We start from the raw sequence: 24,417 nt of genomic DNA, 5'->3' as shown, positions 1-24,417 counted from the left end.
TTTCCATTTTGAGCAGAGAACAAACCATAAGCTTCTTACTGGGAATCATTTATGTTGACACAGAAAATTTCCAAACTCACCTGGCAATTTGTGTTCCAAGGGTGCAAGAAGACAAGGCAATCACAGCCTACAAAATAGTGTTGTCCACTTGATAACAACTAAATGTACCTGACATATACATATGTTTCTACTTTGGGAATACATTAATTTCTATTTTTTTGAGTTGGTGTCCTATACTGCACTTGAAAAATCTATGTATTTCCACATACCTCAACAAGTTGAAGCTAAGATCTAGCCTTTTTGCCATATGGCCATATTTTCTTCCTAGGAATTCTGGAATTTCTTCACAGTCTTGACTAATGTAGGACACCTGAAAATTGGAAGCAAAAAGGAAAAGTTTCCTAAGTGGATTATTTAGTTTCCTGTCTCACTTCCATGTCATTGATGCAATGACAATGCACAGTAAATTCTCATTACAGCTTTAAACTACATCAATTTTACTGCTATAGAATCTGTCACAATCTCATTTTCCTATTGATAAAATCAGTTTAACATTTATTACCTCTATAGTCCTATGTACAATGCGTTGTCTCCTTTCAGGTAAAAATAATTTGATCAAATACATCACATTACTTCTATTCCAGTGTTAATACTTTGATCTAACATTACTTTGTATTACCATTCTGATACACTCCAGAATAAACTTTTATTTTTTTAAGTGAAAGCCTCCCAAACCTACTGTAATGAATTCTATACATCTGGATTCATTCATCCTCCCAGTACTCAAATTAATTGTATAAACACTGACAATTTCTCAGCTCTGGTGAGGTTTTAGGCACCTCAATACAACAGAGATGTTGAGGTACTGGAGTGAATGCAGAGGAGGGTAATGAAGCTGGTGAAGGGCCCGGAGAATAAATCTTATGAAGGAGCTGGGGCTGTTTAGTTTGAAAAAGAGAAGGCTGAGGAAAGATCTCTTCACTGTCTACAATTACCTGAAAGGACATTTTGGACAGGCTGGTGCTGGTCTTGTCTCACAGGTAATTAGTGATAGCCTGGAGAAGAGGCGGCTCAGGGTGACCTCATTGCCCTCTACAACTACTTGAAAGGTGGTTGTAGCCAGGAAGGGGTTGCTCTCTTCTCCCAGGCAACCAGCACCAGAACAAAGGGACACAGTCTCAAGCTGCACCAAGGGAGGTTTAGACTCGAGGTGAGGAGAAAGTTCTTCACCGAGCGAGTTGTTCATCATTGGAATGGGCTGCCCAGGGAGGTGGTGGAGTCACCGTCCCTGGAGGCATTCAAGAGGAGATTGGACGTGGCACTTGGTGCCATGGTTTAGTCCTGAGGTCTGTGTTGATAGGTTGGACTCGATGATCCTCGAGGTCTCTTCCAACCTTAGTTATACTGTGATACCAAGAGGGAATGGCCTCAAGCTGTGACTAGGTAGGTTTAGACTGGGCACTAGGAAAATTTTGTTCACGGAACGAGTGGAACGTGCTGCCCAGGGAGGTGATTGAGTCACCAACCCTGGGTGTGTTTAAGGGTTGTTTGGATATGGTGCTTGGGGATATGGTTCAGAGGTGAACCTTGTAGAATAGGGTTATCAGTTGGACTTGGTGATGCTGAGGATCTTCTCCAACCTGAATGTTTCTGTGATTCTGTGATTTTAGATTTTGTGCTGAAAAAAATGTATTTGCCCTTAAACAGCAACTTGCTAGTTAAGTAGATTTCAACACTGTGCTAGATGACTGTCTATAAAATACAGCTATTATCTAAATAGTTAATATAAAGACAAATGCCAAAACCATTGGTTTAAAAGATGTTTAAAAACATGCAAAAATGTCAGTCAAACTTTGTTTTGATAGTATTTCACTTTCTACTAAAATAGAGACTCCTCTGCAGAACAGACTGACAGTATGTACTTTTGCAAGTCATCCTGGTCTCTTACACTCTAAAAATTATTGTAATCTGATAGTACTATATTGCACACCATTTAATTCATTCCATTCAATAGCTTCAACAGATAAAGCTGACAACAGTGAAATAATTTTTACAAGGTAGCCCCTGTTATTAAACCATACTTGCTGTTGCAGTTAAGTTCCACTACCAGACACACCCATGACTTCAACAAATGTTATGGACAAAAGTGGAAGAAACTGTTTGGGGTAGCTGGCATCCTAATAGTTTGGATATAACAAAAACCATTTTGAAGAATATCGAACTCAGTATGTGGGATTCTTTTCTTCCACTTTTCGTACAAGAAAACTACATACATGCAGGCATGCACACAAGATTTACTTAATTTTTCACTGAACAGTAGATTTCTTTAGACTAGTTGGAAAAACACATTAATGGCAGAATAATACTTTTAATTAAGCATTTAGTTCAATGTAACACATTGAAATAGAAATCACTGAAATATGATGCCTATTGATGCCAGGAATGTAAGGTTATCTTGAGCAATTACAATCATGGCAAGAACACAGATGACCACTTTGCTTTTCACTCAGGAAGGAGTAGCGGAGAAGGACCAAGAGACTCTTGACCTGCATTCCCACTGCTTCAGAAACTTACCAAGCCATAAACATTCTAGCTCCACAAGAACAGAAATTCAAGAAAAAAGCTCAAAGCTTCAGCCTTTGAACTGTTATAATATGCAGATATATTTGTACAACTGGTGTAAACAGATTATTCGCAGGCATATTTACGGATGAAATATGGTTGTCATAATCTGCTAGTACTGAGGCCTTGCAAAAGGAATTTTACTTCCACAAAGTCCACTTGAGCCCACTCACAGTGCAAGCACCTTTTCAATTTAAAACAAACAGATTTATTTTTCCACAAAATGCAGAGTGCATATAACTTCATATCTCTACATCACACACACTCAAACTTGCTTCACATATCCAAGTACTCTCTGAAGAACAGCAGCAGCAACTGCCAGCAGTGCAATACATGATAAGCTTTTTTAAACAAGTTCTCAAGAGTTATTTCCCCTCTCTTCTGCTCTTTAATCCATGAACAATGCTGATTTCAATAGTCTGGACAAAATAATAACATTTCTTCATTTTCACTCTTTCAGTTCAAAATCATTTATCCAGAAAAAAATAAAATGTACATAATTCAATATTCTTCCTTTCACATCCATCTAAATACAAATGAGCATGAGATTTGAAGTACATATCCGTGGATGTCATCACAGAGGGGAGAGAGCAAGCCTACTTTTTCCAAGACTTCTCAGCTCTTAGATTCTTAGATTTTTCTATACCAGTCATATAACTTCACATAGGATTAAAAACTGAATGTAGATGCTTCCACTGTGTAATTCTCCAACTCAAACCAAGTACCAGACGGTCACAGTCAATCATTTTTATTACTGGTGCCCTGCTCAATATCCCACTGAAACAAACATTCAGAAATTTTGCCACAAAGCTCAGCATCAGATAGGGTACGGATGTCTGAATTCCTTGCAGGTTCTTCAACATACTGTATGTAATTCCAAAAAAAAATACCTTTGCACAGACTATTTAAAACATAACCAGATAGCAGTTGCACCTCTCTTCTGCTGCAGTTTCAGAGGACATTACCATTTATCTCTGCAATCTTTTTACCATGATATTGTAATCTTAGTAACTCAGAAACTAACTTATTTATTAAAAAAGTCTCCAAATAGGCCATGTATGAATTCTCAATATTGCACATTCCCTTCCATTGAAGGGAATTGCATCTAGATAATATTTTAAGTCAGTTGAGCATTATATTTCACTCAATGCTGTTAAAAGATTGTATCTTAGGCACATCACTAGGATACGCTTTACTCAAAGGGGCTCCAGGAATGTTCAAGGGAAGAAGTCAGTTTGTGACTCAGTGCCATGTAGTGCACCACAGAGACCACAGGCAGAATTTCCTGCAGCAGCTGCAAAATTAACCAATTGCCCCCATATCATACATATTCCACACACAAACTGTGACCAGCTTCATTTATTCTTGTGGGGAAGAAAGAAAAATATTTTGGTAGTTTTAGTCACGGGTTCATCAGCAATGACACAAATTTGTAGACAAATTTTTCAACAACCAACCACACACAGAATCGGGTAAAGGCCAGCAGGATTTGTTTTACTTCCCAACCAAAACGAAACATTCACAGTGCTTACTTTCAGAGGGAACAACACTTTGCATATTTCAGTCCTTCCCCTTCAGTTTATTCCCGCAGCCTACTCAAGGCCGAGAGCGGCTGGGTCCACTCCGGAGCACAAGCTCCTCAGCTCACCGGATCCCGCACCGGGGTCCATCGCTAGCTGCAGACCTTGCACGGGAGTGAACTGCTGCAGCCACGCTGTTCCCACAGCAAAGTTCCAGCAACACAAGCCTGTTGCAGCTGAGCGGCTGCAGCAGTAGCATAAGTGGCCGAGTGATAGTCCCTCAGCACCAACTATCCCGGTGCTCCCTTCTTTATCCGTAGGACAACTACCACCTGGAAGACACACACTCAACTCGTGCGACTCTGGGCACACACCTGGAAGCCGCGCCGCCTACCCGCGGCGGCCCATTGCTTTAAGGGACAGGACAGCTCCTCAGCTCCGGCGGCCAGAGAGCACCGTGTTTGCGAGACAAGTAATACCTGAGCAGCGACTCATAGCACGCTGCCTGCATTGGGCTGGAAGCTAAAACGCCTCCGCCCCTTGCGAGCCCGCCACCCCCTAACTCCGCGAGAGCCTGCCCTGGCCCCAGAGGAGTCAGCTGTGTGAAGCCAGCGTGGAGTTCAAGCAGCTGCTACCAGTGCCGGGGGCGGGGATGCGCCGGCCGGGGCGGGCGGCCCCAGCAGGTGGGGCTACCGTCGCCTCGGTCCTGCAAGACGCGGACACTTACTTGGGCTCCGCTCACCACGACCCCTGCCATGGTTGCGGGGACGGTCACGCCGAGGCTTTCGCGGGCTCTGAGCCGGACTGGGGCTGCGCTGGGCCAGGGCCGCCTCAGCTTCCTCGCGGCAGTCAGCTGACACGGGCGGAAGCACGGCCGGGCCGGGCCGCGCTGGGGGCGGTGGCGGCAGCGGCAGAAGGGAGCTCCCGCTGCCGGCTGCAGCTGAGCTGAGCGTGCTCGCCTGCAGCGGGCAGGCCCGCGTGGGTGCAGCGACCGCTGTGCCCCCCCCCCCCCCCCCCCCCCCGAGGCCCTGCCGCGGTCTTCCCGTTGGGACCGTCCCATTGAGGAAGGACGGGTGCACTGCAGCGCAGGGGCTGTGACGGAGGCTACTGGCCAGAGCATGGGGCCGGTGCCAGGCTCTGCTCTGCTTCTCCGGGCCGAAGATGTTCCCGTCCGGCGGCTGTGCCAGGCCCCGCTGCGACGCCTTAACTGGAGTGACGGGGCAGCCGTCACATACCTGTCGGCCGTGTTTCAGCACTGAGACCTCATGGTTGGGTTGTAACAGCGGTGGATAAGCCCTGGGGAAAAGTGATGGCAGTAGCTGCTTTGTGACAGTGAGCTTGGGCTTCGATTTCATTCCACGTAATAAGCTACATGACTTGAAAGGTCATCTAGGCTGGCTTCCCCTCTACTGAACAGCCCACTAATTCGTGGTATAAAGCACAACTTGCCTTTGAAGAGATGGATGTCACTGGTAAAGCAACGTTTACAGAATTAATCCCATGCTCTCTACCGGAGAGGCCCACATCCCCATAACCATGTTTTGTGTCTGTTGGGTGAAAAACAGAATTTGGAATTATAAGAAATACCTGTCAAACTGGCTATGCAGGGTGAGAATTTGATAAACTAATGGCATGATGGTAGGTTGTCTCTGGTTAGGAAGAGTAGGGAAATTTAAGGGTTTCTGTAAGAATTTTATGTGAGACTTCTACACATACTTAGGTTTCACAGGCTTGGATCCTAAATCCTGTTAGTCATCTACTTACCCCTTCAGCTGTCTAAACACCTTCAAAAAATCTGGCTCTTCTTTCCCTTTTCTTGCAAGCAGAGGCACATGCTGTGAGGGGAATTAAATTTCAGGAGAATAGACTTTATACATTGCAAAGCTCTTTCATTCAGCAACACAACAGAAAGTGATCTGTACTTCCTGCTCTGACTCTTAATATCAACAGAGTAAGTACTTGGTACAGCTGTGGTACTACACCTCTAGAGCTATTCCTCCTTTTACACTGATTGCTAGACATGAAACAGAACAAATAGTGAAGGAAAGAAAAACGTTTTGTGCCCCTTTTTTTCCTCCCTATGGTGGAATGGATCTAATTTTCTTTGTATTGTAAGACAGAAAAGAATCAAACCCTTCATCCACAGTAAATAAACTGATCCTACACTGATGAATCAAAGTTGCTCTAAGTAGGTGTTTTCCATCAAGGCATACCTGCTAGTTCAGTCATCACTCAGCATGCTTCAAACAATCATTTACCTTATTTATTAGATTATGTAGCAAATAACATATGCCAAGGAAAACAAGTGCTGTGTGAACTGTAAATTTAAACAAAGCAATACATTCTCTTCTTCCTGTATCCACCTCTTTTCATCTCTTCTTCACAAGGATGCAGTCCCCACCAGAACGAAGACACACAGCTCAAGGCACAAAGTGGCCCACTGCTATAGTTGATTTGTCGTAATGGTGTAAATTCAGTTCAATACTACACTCCTGTAAAATTGGAATAACTATATTGAAAACAATTTAGCACATCATTATCTATGTTATTAGTATTAATTTTCGTAAACTGTTAGCTGTCACTTCAGAGGTATCTATGAAGAAAAAATCCTGCCTGAACAGTTTACAAAACAGCACACGAATAAACAAGTCTGTTTTTTTCCATCTTCTTACGTTGCCAGTTACATTAACCTGCCATTGATCCTCCTACTTACTAGGCAAGACCTTGTCTAGAGGGAAAAGTTGCAGGTGCAGCTCCCTAAACTGCGTGACTTAAATTGACTTTATCATCTCTTTAATCAGTTGAGCTGAATTTTGTAAATTACAAAAACAGCTTCAGGAGGTGGCAAACTGTTTTAAGTGCATCTGGCTTATAATCATTCTTTAGAAACCAGTTCAATGTTTTCTTGTACAGACCTGGCCTAGATTATTATCTGCCATGGATAAAATAATAGATCCAAATCCTGTGGTGTGTAGCAACCACAGAGTGCTACTGACTGCAGTGACAAAATGAACCTATTACACTGTGCAGGAAATGAAAAACAAAACTGTAGAACAGAAGAACGGAGAGAAGAGATGACTGTCTTGTCATGATGCTTCCCTAGACTTTGAAAACTTACATCTTAAAAGTCTTAATGCTGCTGACAATTTCCTATGGGATGATTGGCAAATTTCTTACCCTTTTTTTTTTATCCCCCTCTGTTTTACTCCTTAATCTCTAAGCACCCATCACCTGCACAGAATTTGCAAAATTAATGAAAACTCACAGCTGCAACTGTCTACCACTGAAGGAGTATTTTACAACATCTAATCTGAAACTGTAACGAAGTTATAATGTCTCAGATTTCAAACCTGTGAGTCAATGTGCTCATTACATTGTGCCTCATGTTATGACGAAGCTAAAATACATTACAGTGCTACAAAAATACAGAAGGGCTTTTTTAGCTTTTGAGTTTGCTGATTATAAATGTCACTTTCTAATACAGACTCTAGATGATTGCAAGGCTGCATCTGGTTTCAGAATGTTTTTTGACTCTTGTCCCTGCACACCTGAATCCTCTGAATGTTTTCTTTACATTTGATAGAGGTACCTTTAAAAGTAAACTTTTAGAGGACTAAGTTTGAACTTAGGTAATATATTTTAGTTGGTGGTTGCTTAGAAGCTGGAAGTTTTGTGAGGATTCTTTGTAGAAGTTGAAATAATTTATACAACAGTGGGACTTAGCTGACCTTTGCAATGTCTTTTTTTATACTGTATACACAAAATACAAAAATCACTTGTTTGTTTATATTATCAGTTTCACTGCATAGTTAGAACAAGAAGGTAGCACTTCTCTATTGGCCATTCAAATATGATTTCCTTAGATTTTTAACAAATCTTGCCGAAATTGCTTCATAAATGACTTACCTATAGCAAAGCACTAAAGATGGTGTTTATTGTCCAAACTAGAATTTTCAGGTGTTAGTTCCAGGAAGTAACATTGCTAGCACTCTCTGCTGCAAAACACAGGAAAAAATAAGCATGATGGAAAGAAGATAAAATACAACAAAGCATATTGACAATGACAGAAAGAAATACAGTAATGATGATATCATTTGCCATCCCTAAGCTTAACTGCTGGAAATTAGATTTCTCTTTTCCTATTTCAAACATATTTTTTATAATCCAACCTAAAAAAAAAAAAAAACTTTCAATAGCCAATGATAAACAAATTAAAGGGATCTGAAAAGCAAGTTATGCATGTATACCTAATACACTAGTACACCTTTTCTTGAGCTATAATAGTATGGCAGTGTGCTGCTAAATGAAAATGACAGTGGAGTGATAGTTTCTTTTTCTTTTCAGAAGTGTATGCCCACATTTGTGTGTTTGAAACTGTAGGATAAGTTTCTCCAGAAAAGCAGCCAATGAAAATTGGTTATCTCATACTACCATGGGCCCATATAATACCTCTGTGTTTGCTTTGAGTTTCCCACTGTTAACTAATGGCCTGGATTTACATTTTTCCATTCTTGTGGAGCCTTCTACAAGAAAAAGAAAAAAAAAAAAAGAGGGTTAATACTTTTATTAAAAATAGAGGTTATGCCTTTATTCTTTCCTACAACACAGAATCAATGCCCAATCTGATATATTTCCTAAGAAATTATTTTGGCTGTGATTCTTTACCTGTCCCCAAGTAAAAAAAGAATTATTTCTAAAACTGTATCTCTAGGATATATTTGATTAATATTTTCCTGTTATATAGTAGTAGTATGGTATGAGCACATGGTAATTGTTCATGAGTACAGCTCTTACATAAGCTTGCTCCCGCTTTTATTGCAAAGGCACCTTCAACATTTTCTCATGTCTTTGAAAAAGTTCATTTTGTAACCTTGTTAGCATTCTTCTAAAGTAAGTTTTTGTATAGGCTTTGTAATGCAATATAATATAAGCTAAAACTTTAAAAAAAAAAACCAGAAAAACCTCAAAGCTTTGATGAGAGAAAGGGGGGTGAAATTCCTGAAATGTTTATCCACTAATCTCACCTGGCTTCTACTGAAGTTATGACAGTTTTGTAAGCGATGATATGGCTTAAATACAATTAAAAATCCCTTGTGTTACATTATGTAGCACACTATAGGTATTAGGCTAGAATTACAAGTGACACACTCAAAACTAAGGCATAGCTAAAATTAATTGTAGTATATGTTATGGTACAGGCTTAGTTTTGTTGTTGGTTTTGGTTGTTTGGGTTTTTTTTAATATATAGGAGTCTGTTACCTTTAGACTACAGATTGAACAGAGCTATGTAAATTTATCTCACTAAGTTCTTCAATGCGGTGTAGCACCAGAGCACCTAGCATTTTTTAATACATTTATTCTCACCCTATGCTAGGAAAACAGAAAAAAATCCTCTCATTCCTACCTGCAGAAAAGGAACTGAGGCACCGAAATGCTAATTTATTTGTTTAAAAACTTAGGTTCATTAGCTGTAGTCAGATAGGGCACTGAACCTGCACCTCCCAAGACGTAGGCTGCTACACTTACCAGTAGACAATACACTGTCTTGGCATTGCCACAGAGTAGGGCAATGCCAGCGACGAGCAGTGTGAGTAATCTGCCAGTGCAGGCCTAGACCCTGACATGGTGGTAGGCCATGCTCAGCATAAGTGCAGAGCCAGCTAGCAGTGTAGAAAAACAGAGCTGTGCCTGCAGCATGTAACTAAAACAGGACACTGGTAGCTATAAACACAGAAAGTTATCTTGGAACAACAGGACATGCACCTGCATCAACAAACCTCACGTGTCATTAGTAGTTGGACCAATAATCTACAATAGTGCCATGTGTGGTCAGTCATAGGGAACCAATGAAGCCATGCCAACAAGGCACTCTGAGTTTATATAAGTTGTAGAAGTTCCCTTGCCATGCACTTCTGCCTTTCCTTTCCTTCCTTCTTCTATGCTTTACTTTACTCTGCTATACTCACACCATAGGCCTGCAATACTGGAACAATACTCGATCATACTGGTCAGCTGTATTGACTCCAATCTCCATCATCTATACTATTCAGTGTTAATGCACAGTAGGTGTTATATAAGAAAAATTACTACTTCAAATCAGTGAGAGAAGCAAGTGTAGAACCGTAATTTCTTTGCTCCCACCGGACAATATCTTCCAGGCTAAAGGATATTCTAAGACAAAGAATGATTACAACTCTGTGTCCCACCCAGACTATATGGTAAGCAGAAAGATGTTGACATGGGGCATCCACCAGGTCTGTATATTACTGCAGGATTTGGAAATGTTGCTGTAGCACAAACCAAAGACAAGAAATGGTTTATAATTCATGCAATCTAAAGTTTTTTCATAGAGCAAACAAAAGAATGACAGAATTATCCTCCTGCCAAGTTTCAAAGCCTGTCACTAGCCATGGAGGCACAGAACACTTAGTAAACGGAGATCATAAGAACATTTTCTTTTGAAAGAATTCAGTAATCTTTGTATGGAAGCTGTTGTTACTGTTTCTCGTATAATTATATGTTGCATGCATACATAGAGATTATTCTTCCTGAAGCCTAAGATGACTGACTCACAACGAACCTGAACTGCTGTACTTCCCTACAATCCATTACATATAGGTGAATTTAAAGTTGACTGGATGCATTATCGTGGGAAAGTAAATTGCAGTACTGAAGCAACTGTACATCTTCATGCATTGATGCTTGCTTGATTATAAGAATGCAACATGAGCTGGGGGGAAAATTGATTAAATGTGGGATAAAATCTAATTTGGCACCTTCTAACATGGCAGTTCTTGTCTGTATAACAAATTTAGGGGTTTAGAAGTTCAGTGAGGTGTTTTCTCCATTTCTCTGTCACAGCCTGAATATAAAGCTCAACAAAGAAAGTAGCTGCAGAGGCTAGATGAGTTTGTAGTTGAGCTGATCTCTCTTGTCATAGATGTGATGGCAGTTCACTCTAGAACTGAAATACCAGACCACCAGCAGAGGTGGTTTGGGCTGATTTTTGTTTGCCTTTTTTTTTCTCCTTCAGATACTCTATTTATCAAATCAACCCATCTTAATTTACCAATAACACTGCATAATAGGTGAGGCTGGTCTATAAATAGGCATACACTATTAAAAATACTCACTGGAAAGGGTCCTATGCTGCTAAGACCTTACACTCCTAAGGATAGGTGTCTTTACACCAGCAGAAGATTGTATGACCAGGAAGGAGTTCAAGCCAAGGCGTGGGAATAACTAACATTAGCAAACAGGTTCCTTCCCTACTTTTCATGGCCTCATTTTATAATCTTGCATCTGTGAGCTGGTTATACCAGCAAAGGGCAAAACCACAGCTTTCCACAGAGAGAACAGCTGTGATACTGCTGCTGGAAAGAAAGCAGTAAGCAGGTACACAGTCCAATCAGAAGTCAACATAATACAGTTCAATATGGAATAACTTCTGTATTTTAAGGAGTAAAAGTTTTGTTTCCCTATTATTCAGTTCTAAAGCCAGTTGCTGTATTTCATTATACCTTTTAAGCACCAAAGATTCCCACAGAAATGTACGAAAGTTGCTAACAGTTTGGATGGCTATGAAACGACAGAGCTTAAAAGCCACCATCCTCTTGCAGTTTGTTAAACAGCAATATTTTCCCATTACTCAGTACTTTCATCCACCCATCCTTCTGGGTGAGGAGGGATAAATACAACACAGCTAGCTATCCTGTGTCATCTGGAGACATTAGTAGTAAAGGAGCATGCACACACATGATGCAGAGAGGGAGAGCTGAAAGCTGAAACTTACAGAGGTAGTCTCCACAGACTATATACTGTCAATTAAGAGAGATAAAGATACGTAAACCTGGCAACTATAAGAAACGGGTTTTACACTTCTTGAAAATAAGAGAAAATGTACGTTAAATCTAGGTGATTTAGTTACATACTGTTCTTGACTCTTCCTGGTGGTGACTTCAGTGTTTTACTTCTTTCTTCCTCTCTCCTCACATGCAAATACATTAACTTAGAAATCTTTTTAATCCAATAACATGCATAATCCCTTTCCTAGGAAAGATGAAGCTGAATATGTGCTAATTGTAGCACACGTTCTATATTACCTACTGGTCCTGACAGACAATTCTATCCTAAGTTCTCCTGTACTGCATCTAGCACTATTCAGTCACACAATGTTTCTTTTTTTAATAATTAGAAAATTATATGTAAGCTGGTGGAAGAACAAAGGGACCCAGTGCAGTTGGTAAGGTATTTTCTGTAGGAACTGCACTTTAACAAGAAGATGGCATTACTGTGAATGGAATATACACAAAGTTGATATTTGTAGGTCAAGTGCTCCTGTGATACTAAGATTAGGTCCATTACAACTTTCCAAACACTGTCCCATTCCTTCTTTCCAAAAACCTGTTTTCTAGACCCTTCTCACTATTTCAGTGGAAAAATTAAGAGGAAAGAGACAATTCATTCATTGAGAACAGAGTAGTATTCCATAAGCTATACTTTTATGTTTTAGTCTCTGAGACATCTGTTCAAACAACAATAACAAAATATTTTGATAAGCCTTCTTTTGGTGAGAAACACAAAAGAAAGACTGAAAACAAAGAGATTCCCTATTTATATTGCAGAGATTATTAGAAACAGATTAATCCTAAACTTAAGGAAATTCTTGGCTTAATTTTGGAATCAAGCTTTAACTCCATACCTAAAAAAGTATTTTAAAATGTGCTGATATTTGGCCATCATACTGAGAACCTTTTCCACAACAACAAATGGTTCAGAGCTTCTTATTAGTAACTGTTGCTCTCAAGTAAAGATGAAAATGGGCTGTAAATAATATAATATACAGCTTTCCATGTTTAGGTTTCTTGCAGGAATACCAATCAGATGAGTAAAGCTACTGAAGCTACTATCAGCTCATGGTGGATAACATACATGATTAATTAGGAACAAACTATCTCGGTTTGAGCAGCGAGCCGTCCACATTACAAAATGAACATAGAAACTGATACCAGAATTGGCCTATTGGGGAGTGGGGGGGAAGGAAACAAAAAACCCACCAACAATGATTGAGTGGACACAGACAATACAACCATTTCAAATATCCAGGCTTTGTCTTCAGATCAGAATTAAGATGGCATGAGTCACACTGTGATGGTGTAAACTCTTCAGTTTCAAAGTTGACAGTGTAGCATGTTTCAATACCATTAACCTGCCAAAACAAACAAACAAACAAATACATTTCAGGGTTCTGGTTTGGGCTTTCTTTTTAGTGATGGTGTCATGGTTTAAATGCAGCCAGCAACTAAGCACCACTCAGAGTGCACCCCCAGCTTACCTGCTGGTGGGGTGATGGGAGGAGCAGAAAAGGCCTCAACTCTGTGTAAGCACTGCTCAGCAATAATGAAAACATCCCTGTATTATCAACACTATTTCCCATACAAGCCCAAAACATAGCCCTGTACCAGCTACTAGGAAGAAAATTAACTCTATCCCAGCCAAAATCAGCACAAATGGGTATACACATATTTGAGTAACATCACAGCTCACATGATTATGTACCAGGTTAACTACCATGCTACAGCCGTGTTACCTACTGAAGATTCTGTATCTTGTTAAGACAAGGCTGGGTGAATTCTGTAATAAAAAGTAAAAGCTACAGATGACAGATGCTGATGTGTTTTTCACATTCAGTCACAGAAATATTACAAAAGGTTTCATACCAAGCCAAAGATAAAAGGTTCAAGAAGTTTAAAACATTATTATTCATAAAACTTTTGCAAATTATTTTTTTTCCTCTGAGAAGAGGAAAAAAAAAAAAAAAAAAGAAGAAAAAAAAGCAAAATACTTTGTTTATTTTTAGTGGAGTAACTCAATTTATGTGACAGAACTCAAGAAAAAGGAAGCTGTCATAACAAATATAATGGATCAGGACTACAGGACAAAGGAATAGAACACAGTTTTGCAAATTGAGCTCTTAGAGAACTGGCAGTAACCAACAAAACCTACTTTATTCTCATCTCAAAACTCTTGAGAATTATGCACAGTTTATTCTCTGGATAGAAACATCCAGATTAGCCAGCCAAGTTTCTAGCATTTTTCCCCAGTCTGTCAGCTGTCTTAGACCTCTCTATTAAAACAAGAATAAAACACCTATTAGGCTGTACTTTGTAAGAAGGTTCTGTTTGTAGTTTCCAAAGCACTACTAATGAGTAAAAAGGAGAGTCTGCAAAATTTTACAAATTGAACAGCCTGAGAACCATGTGTTGAAGATGAGATTATGCAGTAGCAGTCAGAGATGGTTATAAACAGTTTCTGTTGGCTTGTTTAATCTTATGTTAGTTCATTAATCTTCTATTGAAATAGTTATTGATAATTTACTAAGGTTTTTAGGAATTAAAACTTCATTTCCTTCACTTGAGAATGCACATTCTGGTTCACATGCTACTGATGAAACACATCTAGGAAAGGTTTATTCTAGCCTTCAACCTCTCTGACACCTCAGACATGGCACTGAAGCTATGTGATCTCAAAATGTGGTTTCACATACTCTTCAGATACTGAAGCCCAAGTAAAGTGGAGCCACTTGTGAAAAATCATCACTACCTTGGGCCTAATGGCTCACTTGAAAACTTTTCTTTCTTAAATCTGGCATTTAATGCAAGTCTGACATAAAAGAATTGTGTTGGAAAAAAAATTTGAACTGTTCATGAAATTAAGAAAAAAAGTGATGAAGTAACCTCAAAGATGCAGCATCATGGAGATTATTTCTGCTTATTACACATGTTAAATCATGTGAAAGGATAGCAAGATATTAAATTCAGTTCTTCCCTACTGTTAATTTTTCATCATGAAAAACTGCATATGTAAATGAAGCTACAGAACTGTCCATGCTGTCACAAACAAGAAATTCTAATTAGATGATAACCTCAGGTATGATTTTTTTTACCTGAAAAATTTGAGGGTGTCTGGTACTAATTAAAAATTGTTCTGTTTGAGCAGAAAAACAAAGACCAAAACATTCATCAATGACTGAACAGGTAAGTGAGCAAAAGATTTGTCAAGTCCACTGAAAGATTTTACATATTCTATTTTAAGCTTAATGACTTCTTATATTCATATATATATATATATTCACCATAGGGGCACATAAACAATTAAAATAATACTTTCAAAGTTTTATCTACAAGAAAATTTTATTAGTGTTCATCTTTCCCTTCCAGTGAATGGAAATGCATGTTAATTCCCTTCTATTATTTCAAAGTGTATTCACTCTACAGTATCATAAGTTGTCTTTCAGTGGAAAGATAACAAGTAAATGTGTTTGTAAAAATTGTTCATAATGATCAATTCTTAGTGTTATTTATACTCATTATTTTAAAATACAAAGAAAGCCATGGCTAACATTTCTGAAGTGCCATTCACCTGCAAATTTCATGACATTTTGCATATAATAATCAATTAGGCCCTACTATACACATCTCAGTTAGGCGTTAATATCCCAATTTTACAGTTAGTTACACTAAGGATAGCTTGAAAGGTTAGCTGTCTTGCTCATACCACTCAGGATAAAACCCAAAGATGCCAGCCACTTCTCTATGTGTAATGAAAAAAAAGAAAACGCATTTTCCCCTCTTTCTGAATGGAAAACATAAAAAATAAAAGGCAAAATGAATGGGCAAAAGTTTGCGCTCTCAGATAAATTTTACCTTTTCTTGTCAGACAAACTATTTCTATTGCTCAGCATAGTGTAGATACTTATGCCAACTCAAGTGATCCACTGACATCCTTGTCTTTTAAGTAGGTGGTTTTCAGAGTTTATACTTCAAGTTGTTTATCTCTGTGGTCAGAACCAGCCACGTTGAGGTGACACCTAGTCACCTCTTCTTTTGACTCTGTGCTGCTGAGAATCTTTTCCTCAGCATAGACCTCAATTGCCCAGTCTCCTCAAGTCTTGTTTCTTACTAGTTTCTTACTAGTGTTTCTTACTTGTTTCTTACTAGTGTTTAGTCATGACTTGAAATTCAGTCAGAAAAAAATAAAAAAAAAATAAAGACTGCATTGCAGTCAAACCGATTTCTATGATCTGGTATGCTGCATATCTGATGCCACTAAGGGCATATATTACTCTCCAAGGCCTTCTGGATATAATTGGTGTACCTCTCATGGGCTGAGGAAATGAAAACCAGCATGGGCCTATATTGTCCCAGTGCAAGAGCCGATGAAATGAACCGCCTATTAAATTGGCCCCAAAGTTTCTCTTAGCAGGAAGGAAGTTATTTGTTCCAGGTGGAAGCCTACAAGTGAACAGTTTATACAACTGGGACTCCAAAGCCTGACAGTGTCTTAAACTGACAGGGTAGGTACAGCCTTTGAAAGGTTTGCCACACCTCATTATCATGGTAGAAGCTGAAGAAAAGCATTTTACCAGCCAGCAGTGTGGCAATTCACCCTCAACCAGAGCAGTAACATCAAGTTCCACACCACTGCAGCCCACAATGTGCCTGAGCTATACTCCCGCCTTCACTTGATGCATTTGCTCTCTCAACAAATCTCTGCGATTTAAGGATTCAGCATTATTAGGGAAAACCAAATTATTAGGGAAAACCAGATCCTGGGCTCCATCAGGAGAAGTGTGGCCAGCAGGTCAAGGGAGGTGATTCTCCCCCTCTACTCAGCTCTGCTGAGACCCCACCTGGAGTACTGCATCCAGTTCTGGAGCCCCTATTACAAGAGGGATCTGGAGGTGCTGGAGCGTGTCCAGAGAAGGCCCACGAGGATGATCAGAGGGCTGGAGCACCTCTCCTGTGAGGACAGACTGATGGAGTTGGGGCTGTTCAGTCTGCAGAAGAGAAGGCTCTGAGGTGACCTAATTGTGGCCTTCCAGTATCTGAAGGGGGCCTACAGGAAGGCTGGGCAGGGACTTCTCAGGATCTCAGGTAGTGACAGGACTAGGGGGAATGGAATGAAGCTGGAGGTGGGGAGATTCAGGCTGGATGTGAGGAGGAGGTTCTTCACCATGAGAGTGGTGAAACCCTGGAATAGGCTGTCCAGGGAGGTGGTTGAGGCCCTGTCCCTGGAGGTGTTTAAGAGCAGGCTGGATGAGGCTCTGGCCAGCCTGATCTAGTGTGAGGTGTCCCTGCCCATGGCAGGGGAGTTGGAACTAGATGATCCTTGTGGTCCCTTCCAACCCTGACTGATACTATGATACTATTATTAACATTCCCATCCAACTGTTTGGCATCTCACAAGTTACAGACAAGGGCGAAGGAAGAGATTCCTTGTAACCAAGAAAAATCGTGATCTATTTTACTGTTTGTCTTGAAGCAAGAGAGCTAAATTAGTTTTATACATGTTTCTACAATGCAAGAGACTTTTGGTGTTTCAGGTAGAATGAAAGCACTTGAATTAGTTCACCAATTTGCATAAGTAAAGTAATTTAAGTTATGCTAAAAAGGTATTATGAGCAAAATGTTATTAGTAGAAACCAACACCCTGAAAACACTAGCTACTGAAAATGGTTTTGTCTACTTTTATAAATTACCCAAACATTGTTCCTTATCTATTACTGACAATAGTACCTGAGTGACATGCACTATGCATTAAATATTTTTATAATCTTTCAGAACTATTTGTATTACAGAGTGATAGTAGATATTCGCTTAAGATTTTAAGATGTTAAAGTTGATAATGTACAGTACCTATTGGAATATCACAGATTAGATTATGGTGGATATCTTCAGGCAATTTTATTTTATATGGAATGGAAGAGTGGAAAACTAAGCATTTGTAATCCAAAAAACTCTGCTCACAATTTGACTTAAAGTGATAAAAGCCAAGAAGTTCATATCTGAACTTGTCATTTAAAGGTGAACAAAAAATCTTACGCAGTAAAGGACAAAGGTTCAAAATCAGACACATAATATACAAACAGAGGCTGGAAATACAAGTAACTAAGTTTAGAAAATGAAACATAGAACCAGTAGCCACTGTATCAGAGTCTGCACCAAAAATATAACCATGCACTACTTGTTAGGTAATCTGTGAGCTGAATTAGCAAGCATCTCTACTGCAGAAGTCCAGTCATGCAACTGGTATTTTTGCAGAGAGGATATGAACCATTCTCTGATTACTCTGGCAAGGTAGAAGAGGATATTCTGCATTTCATTCTCTGGTGTCATTAATTTGACATCTTTATAACTGTTAAATTAACCTTTCTGTACTTTAAAAGTCTGTTTCAGTTCCTCATCTTAAAGATGACCTTTACAAGGTCTTTGAAAGTCCACAGTGCAACAGATCTATTGATACTCTAGTGCCCACACTAAGGACAGGTATCTGGAGAAATCTGTGGCTGTTACAGATTAGGAAGGGGGGGAGGAGGGTGGTACCACAAAGATAAATATACCCAAGTTGAATATTTTGGTATCCCATCATTATTTACTGTTCACTGTGAAAGTGTTATTGCTTTCATTACTCCAGAATAAATATATATAGAGAACTACAATCCTGTCACAGGGAAGAACCGAATCTTCTGTTAACTTCTTGGTCATTGCAGATTACTCACCCAGAACTCAAATGAACTAATTTTGCCTTCTGCTACTGCACCTAACAGAGATTTTCATGCCATCCAAGTCACAGAAATTTCCTACATTGGCCCGAAAAATCAAGGTCAGCTTAGGTCCGCACTCACAGCTATGCCACATGGAAACTTTTTCTTATTGTCTTTGTTATACAAATGATTTTAAGAGGCATATTGAAAGAAGCAGACAGTTCTTGCTTTTACCTCCACTGTAAAGAATCCAATATAAGTCCACACATTCTTATAGGAGTGCTGTAAGTAGAAATACACCCTTTTGAAAAATCATATCTACTCTATGCAGTTTTCATGGTAAATAAAGAAAAATGGCATTGGGTTGTTATTTTTTCTCCTTTAGTTTACTAATATTATTAACAGTAACAGATAGAAATTGATAGAAACTGTCCAGGAAAAGTTAAGCATCTTTTTTAATTGGGTTGTAATGGTTAGTGTTTTGCTTGAATGTTATCATATGGGTCCAACCTTCTTCTTTCTTGGTAACACACTTTGATATTAAATACCCATAACACATATGAAGGCATCCTACTTAAATTTGGGTTTTTTTTTCCCCTATTGAGATCATGATAAAAATGTGGGAACCAGACCGTTGGTGATTAATGGACCAAAGCAGCTGCTTGCCACAGTCCAACTAATTTCTGTAAAGTAAAGAAAATATTGCCTTTTAGTCCACAGAAGATCCATGTCCTAAATGAAGTAGCCACAATGCTATTATACTATCTCTGAAAGAATACTTTCATAGATTCATAGAATGGGTTGGAAGGAACCTTAAGATCATCTAGTTCCAGCCCTCCCTGCCATGGGCAGGACCACCCTCCCACTAGGCCAGATTGGTCAAGGCCTCATCAAACATGGCCTTGAACACCTTCAGGGAGGGGGCATCCAGGACCATGCAGGGCTGCCTGTTCCAGTGTCTCACCACCCTTACAGTAAAGAGCTTCTTTCTAATATCTACTCTAAATCTACTCTCCTAAAGTTTCAATCCATTCCTTTTCATACGATCACTACAAACTTTTCTTGTAAGGTCCCTTCAGGTACTGGAAGGCTGCTATAAGGTCTCCTCAGAGCCTACTTTTATACCGTGTTAATAAATAATGCTTAAAAAAAAAAACAGTGTTTTGCTAATTGATTTTATCCTTGTATATCAATATAATTTAAACAAGACTACCAAAGTTATAAAATAATACAATTTGTACCTTTTTCACACTAGCATGAAGATTATTTATGATTGAAGGTCACAAACAAAACCACCATCTTGTATCATTCTGAAGAAAGCAACAAGAACACTAACCAGATATTACAGAAACATGTGGCAGATTGTCGTGATAGGACCAAATGGCCCCAGCACAAACCCAGACAGACACTAAGGTGTCTAGACATGGTCCCCCTCATGGTCCCACTCATCCCCCTCCTTCCTGCAAAAAGCCAGGGTAACATGGGAAAAGGAACAAAAGGGACAGGACTATGCATGTCTGATAAATAACCCCATAGCTATGGTAAGGGCATGTGTTCTGGCCACAGTCTGGCAGAACCCCTTCCCATTGGGTAACTATGTGCTGGTTTCAGTGCCCTATTGGCCCAATCGATCTCAGGCAAGATTTATATACAGGCTGATTTCTAGTCATCTGTGCCTAGCTCAAGTCTTGCAGGCTTGAACCTCCTTGGACCTTGTCTGGCTTGAAACTGCCTCGAGTTGCATAGCCTCAAGTTGCCCAGGCCAGCGCCAGGGATAAAGCCATGAGCATACACACTGCAAGCCACCAGCGAAGCCACGAGCTTAGGAGTCAGAGCTAAGCCTGCTTCCCCTCATGACCAGGAATTTGTCATGCCTCAGTTTCCCCAAGACAAAGCAAGCACCTGTCACAATAGCATCATTAACAGCCCACTGTCCACTAAAGCCAGACCAGCCATCGACGACTGCACCTGGTGCAGCTGCTCCCCAAAGCCTCTAATACACAGCAGCAGCACTCCCTGCTTGGGTACAACCAGTTGTAATTAATTCACTGCCTCTTTGGCATAACTGTTCTTGTCAAGTCTCCCACACACACACTGTGGTCAAGCACCATTTCACTCCCGGGGTATTCTCTTTCTGTTATATCCCTCCTGGTTTGCATAAAATAGTTAAACTGCTGTAGTTGCCCAAATACTGCGCATTCCCCTTGTAAATATATTCTAACTGTACATTGAATCTTTTGATATGTTTTAGCAATTTTCATATCATTAAAAGGTGATTAATACTGCCATATCATTTATAAATAAAGGAAATATTATATCCCTTCAACACAAATGCTAATTCAAATGACTAACTATATATCTTCACTACACACATATGTTGTATTATATCATTTCACAAATTTGAAAATCACTGGAGGAATGAAAAACCTTGAAGCATGTTTGTTTCTGGTCATTGAGTAATGTAAAACACAGAACTTGCACAAGCACCAGCATATATAATTCTGGTTCTAATTTAATTAGGGAGCACAGCACCCTAAACACCAATGAGATGATCCTTTTGATTTGACTATGCTATTAAAAAAGCAAGACACATTCCATAATGTTGGAGCTTTTCTATAGAGACTGCAAGATTAAGTTCTTGTATTTTCATGCTATGGTAATGCATGAAAGCATTTATTATCATATCCATCATATTGTAATTGATAACTAAATACTAGGACCCCATTTCTGAGATGCAGGGCTACACAAGTTGCACGCACTTAATGGCAGAACTGGAAACGGAATATAATTGTTGCTAACTCAGCCTAGTCTCTGTACTTCTGTGGCCACAGTTTAGTAAGTTTACTTGAACAGACTGCTTATTTACTATAAGGACTTGTGACCTTGGCCAAGCTCCGGTTGCCTTTAATCTCTGCTCCTGGAACTAAAAGTAGTTCATTTATCAGAGTTGTGAGTACCTGAATGAAGCTGATCAGGAAAAAGTCTTCACACTTGTATGCTTCCACCTACTTTTCTGTCCACTGAGGATATGAACTTTCTGTGAATGAAACAGAAAAAAAAAGACATATGGGTTTTAGGGGGGGTGAATGACATTAAAGGGTAACTCTCTGCTCAGCTAATAAAAAATAAAATTTACGATTAGATGAAGTAGGGCCTGTGCTTAGCTATTTCTCGTTCTTAGTCTGCTTTAAATCCATTAACATTTTGGGGAACAAGCACCCTTCACAAGAGCACTGGATTTACTACCCTTAAAAACATACCCTCACTGAAACAGATAATTTCCACAAAGGAACTTCCCGATACAAAATTTAATTATTTTTCATTGTTGATTTCCTTAGAACTCATATTTTAAAATATATTTGCTGGGGAAACCAGCAAAAATTAAAAAAAAAAAAAAAAAAAAACCACAAAAAAAAAACCACAACACAAACACCTGAGAAAGTACATTGAATTTTGAAGAATAAATTCTTGTTGTTCAGCTCTTCGTCAGGTATTGGGAGTAGTAACCAAGAAAAAATGCTGCTACGGACACTTTACTTTTTTTTTCTTTTTTAAACACAAGGAAGTTTGTAAGAGTTTGTGTCATTGCTTCATAAGTAACCTTCTCCCTTATGACATCTTGTAGAGTCTTGAACTCATCACGTGATATTTTTTCCCTTTCAGCCAACTGGTGCTTCACTCTTTTTGTTTCACCGGACCACAAAGAAGAAGTGGCTATGTGCATACTTTTAAGTTAAACTTGCATTTCCTCATGTTTATCACATTTTCTTCCTCTTCTTCTCTTTCCTTATCTCCAGGTAAGCCACATAACACAACAGTGAGCAAAGAGGTGAGATTCCGGTTGAAATGATGTAATGCTGAAAATTAAATTTACACACAAGTGTTCAGAGTCTGGGTCACAGCTGGGTCACTCCTCTGAGTGGGAGGCAATCCAGCAAGGAGCACTGGATAATGATTTCGTTATGCTGAGGCCCCCTTCATGAAATATAGCACAAAGCTCTACCTTCATATCTGAATCTAATCTAATTCAATGGGTATAACTATTGAGATCGGCTGTGTAGTAGTAAGAGGTTATATTATTTTGTTACATTCTGTAGTATGTCTTCTGTGCCTTTCAACCTACTAGCACCCAGAAATAACCTTTCAGTAACAAAACCCTTACCCAGAGATAGTGGTTTAGATAAGGGCTGGCTGGCTGAGGCTTTTTTACAGAACACAACACAGAAGTGGAAATTGTTTTTTTCTTTTCCTGAACAAAGAAAGTAGTTTGTCTTGGTTGTTTCCGCACATTCCACTATAGCCAAGGCTATTCTTTCTTCGACGTATTTATCCACTGTGTTCATCCGCATCCAGTTATAGGTAACACACACCCTTTCATAACCTTCAGATGAGCTTTCTGTAATGGCTTCTAAGTGGCTTCCATCTTGAGATGTTAAGAAGTGCCCGCAGAACTCGTCTGCCTAGATATGAGTAAACAGGCCTTCACAGGAAGCACAGGCTCATCCAAGTGCTTCAGGCTGGTAGGATAGACTTTTCCAAACACCTGTGAGTCTTAAAAACACAATCACATCAAACGGTAAAATAACCTGTACCATTTCCTTTTGCTATGCCAGTCTTTGGTCTCTTTCACATTGCGTCAGGAAAAATTTTGCACTCCACCTTCAAGGTTTCCCACTGCCACATGTCAATTCTGCAGTTAGCCACAGGCTGACAACCACAGCACCAAGAGAGTGGCTGTCAGGGCCATTTTGCATGAAGCACACACAGCTCCTACCCAGCGAAGCCCTAATGTGTTGATTTACAGAGTCCTTTTGGCTGACATGGGAAAATGAGTCTGGTCATGGTTGATTTAACATTTTATGGGCAAAGAGTCAGCCTGCTATAGTAAGTTGGACTACTGCAAACATTTTACACATTTACACACGGGTCCACAGGAGAAAATATTCAAGATACAAGATATACACTCAAGATATATATTTAAGACATATATTCAAGATATATTCAAGAAAACGGTCAAGTGGTTTTGATGGTCACTATGCTTGAGCTCTGCTGAAATAACTTAAGTATCAAAGAAATACAACGGTGCATATTACAGGCCAGACCTTCAGGCTTAGTCCGGGATTCCTAGTCTGCAGGTACACAGGCCTAAGGCAGGCGGAGCCCGGTCCAAAACCAGACAGCTGCGGTGGGGCACCCCCGTGAGTCTCACCTACCAGGTGCGAGTCGCACCGCCGGCACCTCCTGGCTCCTCTACTTTCCCGCCGTACTTACATGGGGCCGACTACACCACCCCTTCCCTCTCGGCTGCCGCCGCTCCCCACCCGCCAGGCATCGAGGGGCGGGCACAGTTGGCGGGAGGAGCGGAGACGGGCGGCTCCGCCCGCCCCGGCGGAAGTGCCGCGGCCGCGGGACTGCCCGGCGGCTTTGAGCGGCGGCGTCCGTATCAGCATCGCGGGCCGCGCCCTGTCCTTTTGCAGGCGTTAATGGTTGGACCGCCCCGTCAACAGGGTGGGACGGTTTTCCCCGTAATTAGGTAGAGCAAGTCAACAGCAGAGCGGCCGTCTGACCCGTGCTGCCGCTGGTCTGTGTGACCGAACCGAGCCCGCCGCCTAAGTCGGCAGGTAATGTCGCGCCATACCCGGCACGGAGAACAGCTCCTCCACCGGGACGGCGACAACCGCCTCTGCCGCCTACCCCACGCTGCCAGTGTGCACCGGGCAGGGTGCGTTA

General features: G+C 40.2%; 1 protein-coding gene and 1 long non-coding RNA gene across 9 annotated transcripts in view; both read right to left on the bottom strand.

Annotated features, from left to right (window-relative positions):
• Window positions 1-4,992, bottom strand: part of LRMDA (leucine rich melanocyte differentiation associated) — a 661,266-nt gene extending 656,274 nt beyond the window's left edge. Inside the window, exons 1-2 of one of the 2 annotated variants that reach the window (XM_068139879.1) lie at window positions 4,870-4,992; window positions 270-370 (exon numbers count right to left, since the gene is read on the bottom strand). In XM_068139879.1, coding sequence (XP_067995980.1) covers window positions 270-370; window positions 4,870-4,899 — 131 coding nt within the window. In that variant the 5' untranslated portion in view covers window positions 4,900-4,992. Of the gene's footprint in view, window positions 1-269; window positions 371-4,516; window positions 4,802-4,869 lie in introns of those variants that run through there. The other variant, XM_068139880.1, reaches the window with a different exon arrangement.
• A 397-nt stretch (window positions 4,993-5,389) lies between these two features.
• The window catches only part of LOC137441908 (uncharacterized), a 112,624-nt gene continuing 93,596 nt past the window's right edge, over window positions 5,390-24,417 (bottom strand). Inside the window, exons 1-9 of one of the 7 annotated variants that reach the window (XR_010987524.1) lie at window positions 23,897-24,050; window positions 21,645-21,724; window positions 13,199-13,350; window positions 8,592-8,665; window positions 8,049-8,137; window positions 6,401-6,634; window positions 5,907-5,977; window positions 5,592-5,689; window positions 5,390-5,438 (exon numbers count right to left, since the gene is read on the bottom strand). This is a non-coding gene — a long non-coding RNA (uncharacterized lncRNA). The other 6 variants (XR_010987528.1, XR_010987525.1, XR_010987529.1 and 3 more) reach the window with 6 other exon arrangements.

Source organism: Melanerpes formicivorus, unplaced genomic scaffold, assembly GCF_026170545.1.
Source record: "Melanerpes formicivorus ecotype bairdi unplaced genomic scaffold, bMelFor1.0.p_v2 SCAF_6, whole genome shotgun sequence".
Classification (NCBI taxonomy): Eukaryota; Metazoa; Chordata; class Aves; order Piciformes; family Picidae; genus Melanerpes; species Melanerpes formicivorus.
This window is presented reverse-complemented; position numbering and strand designations above follow the sequence as displayed.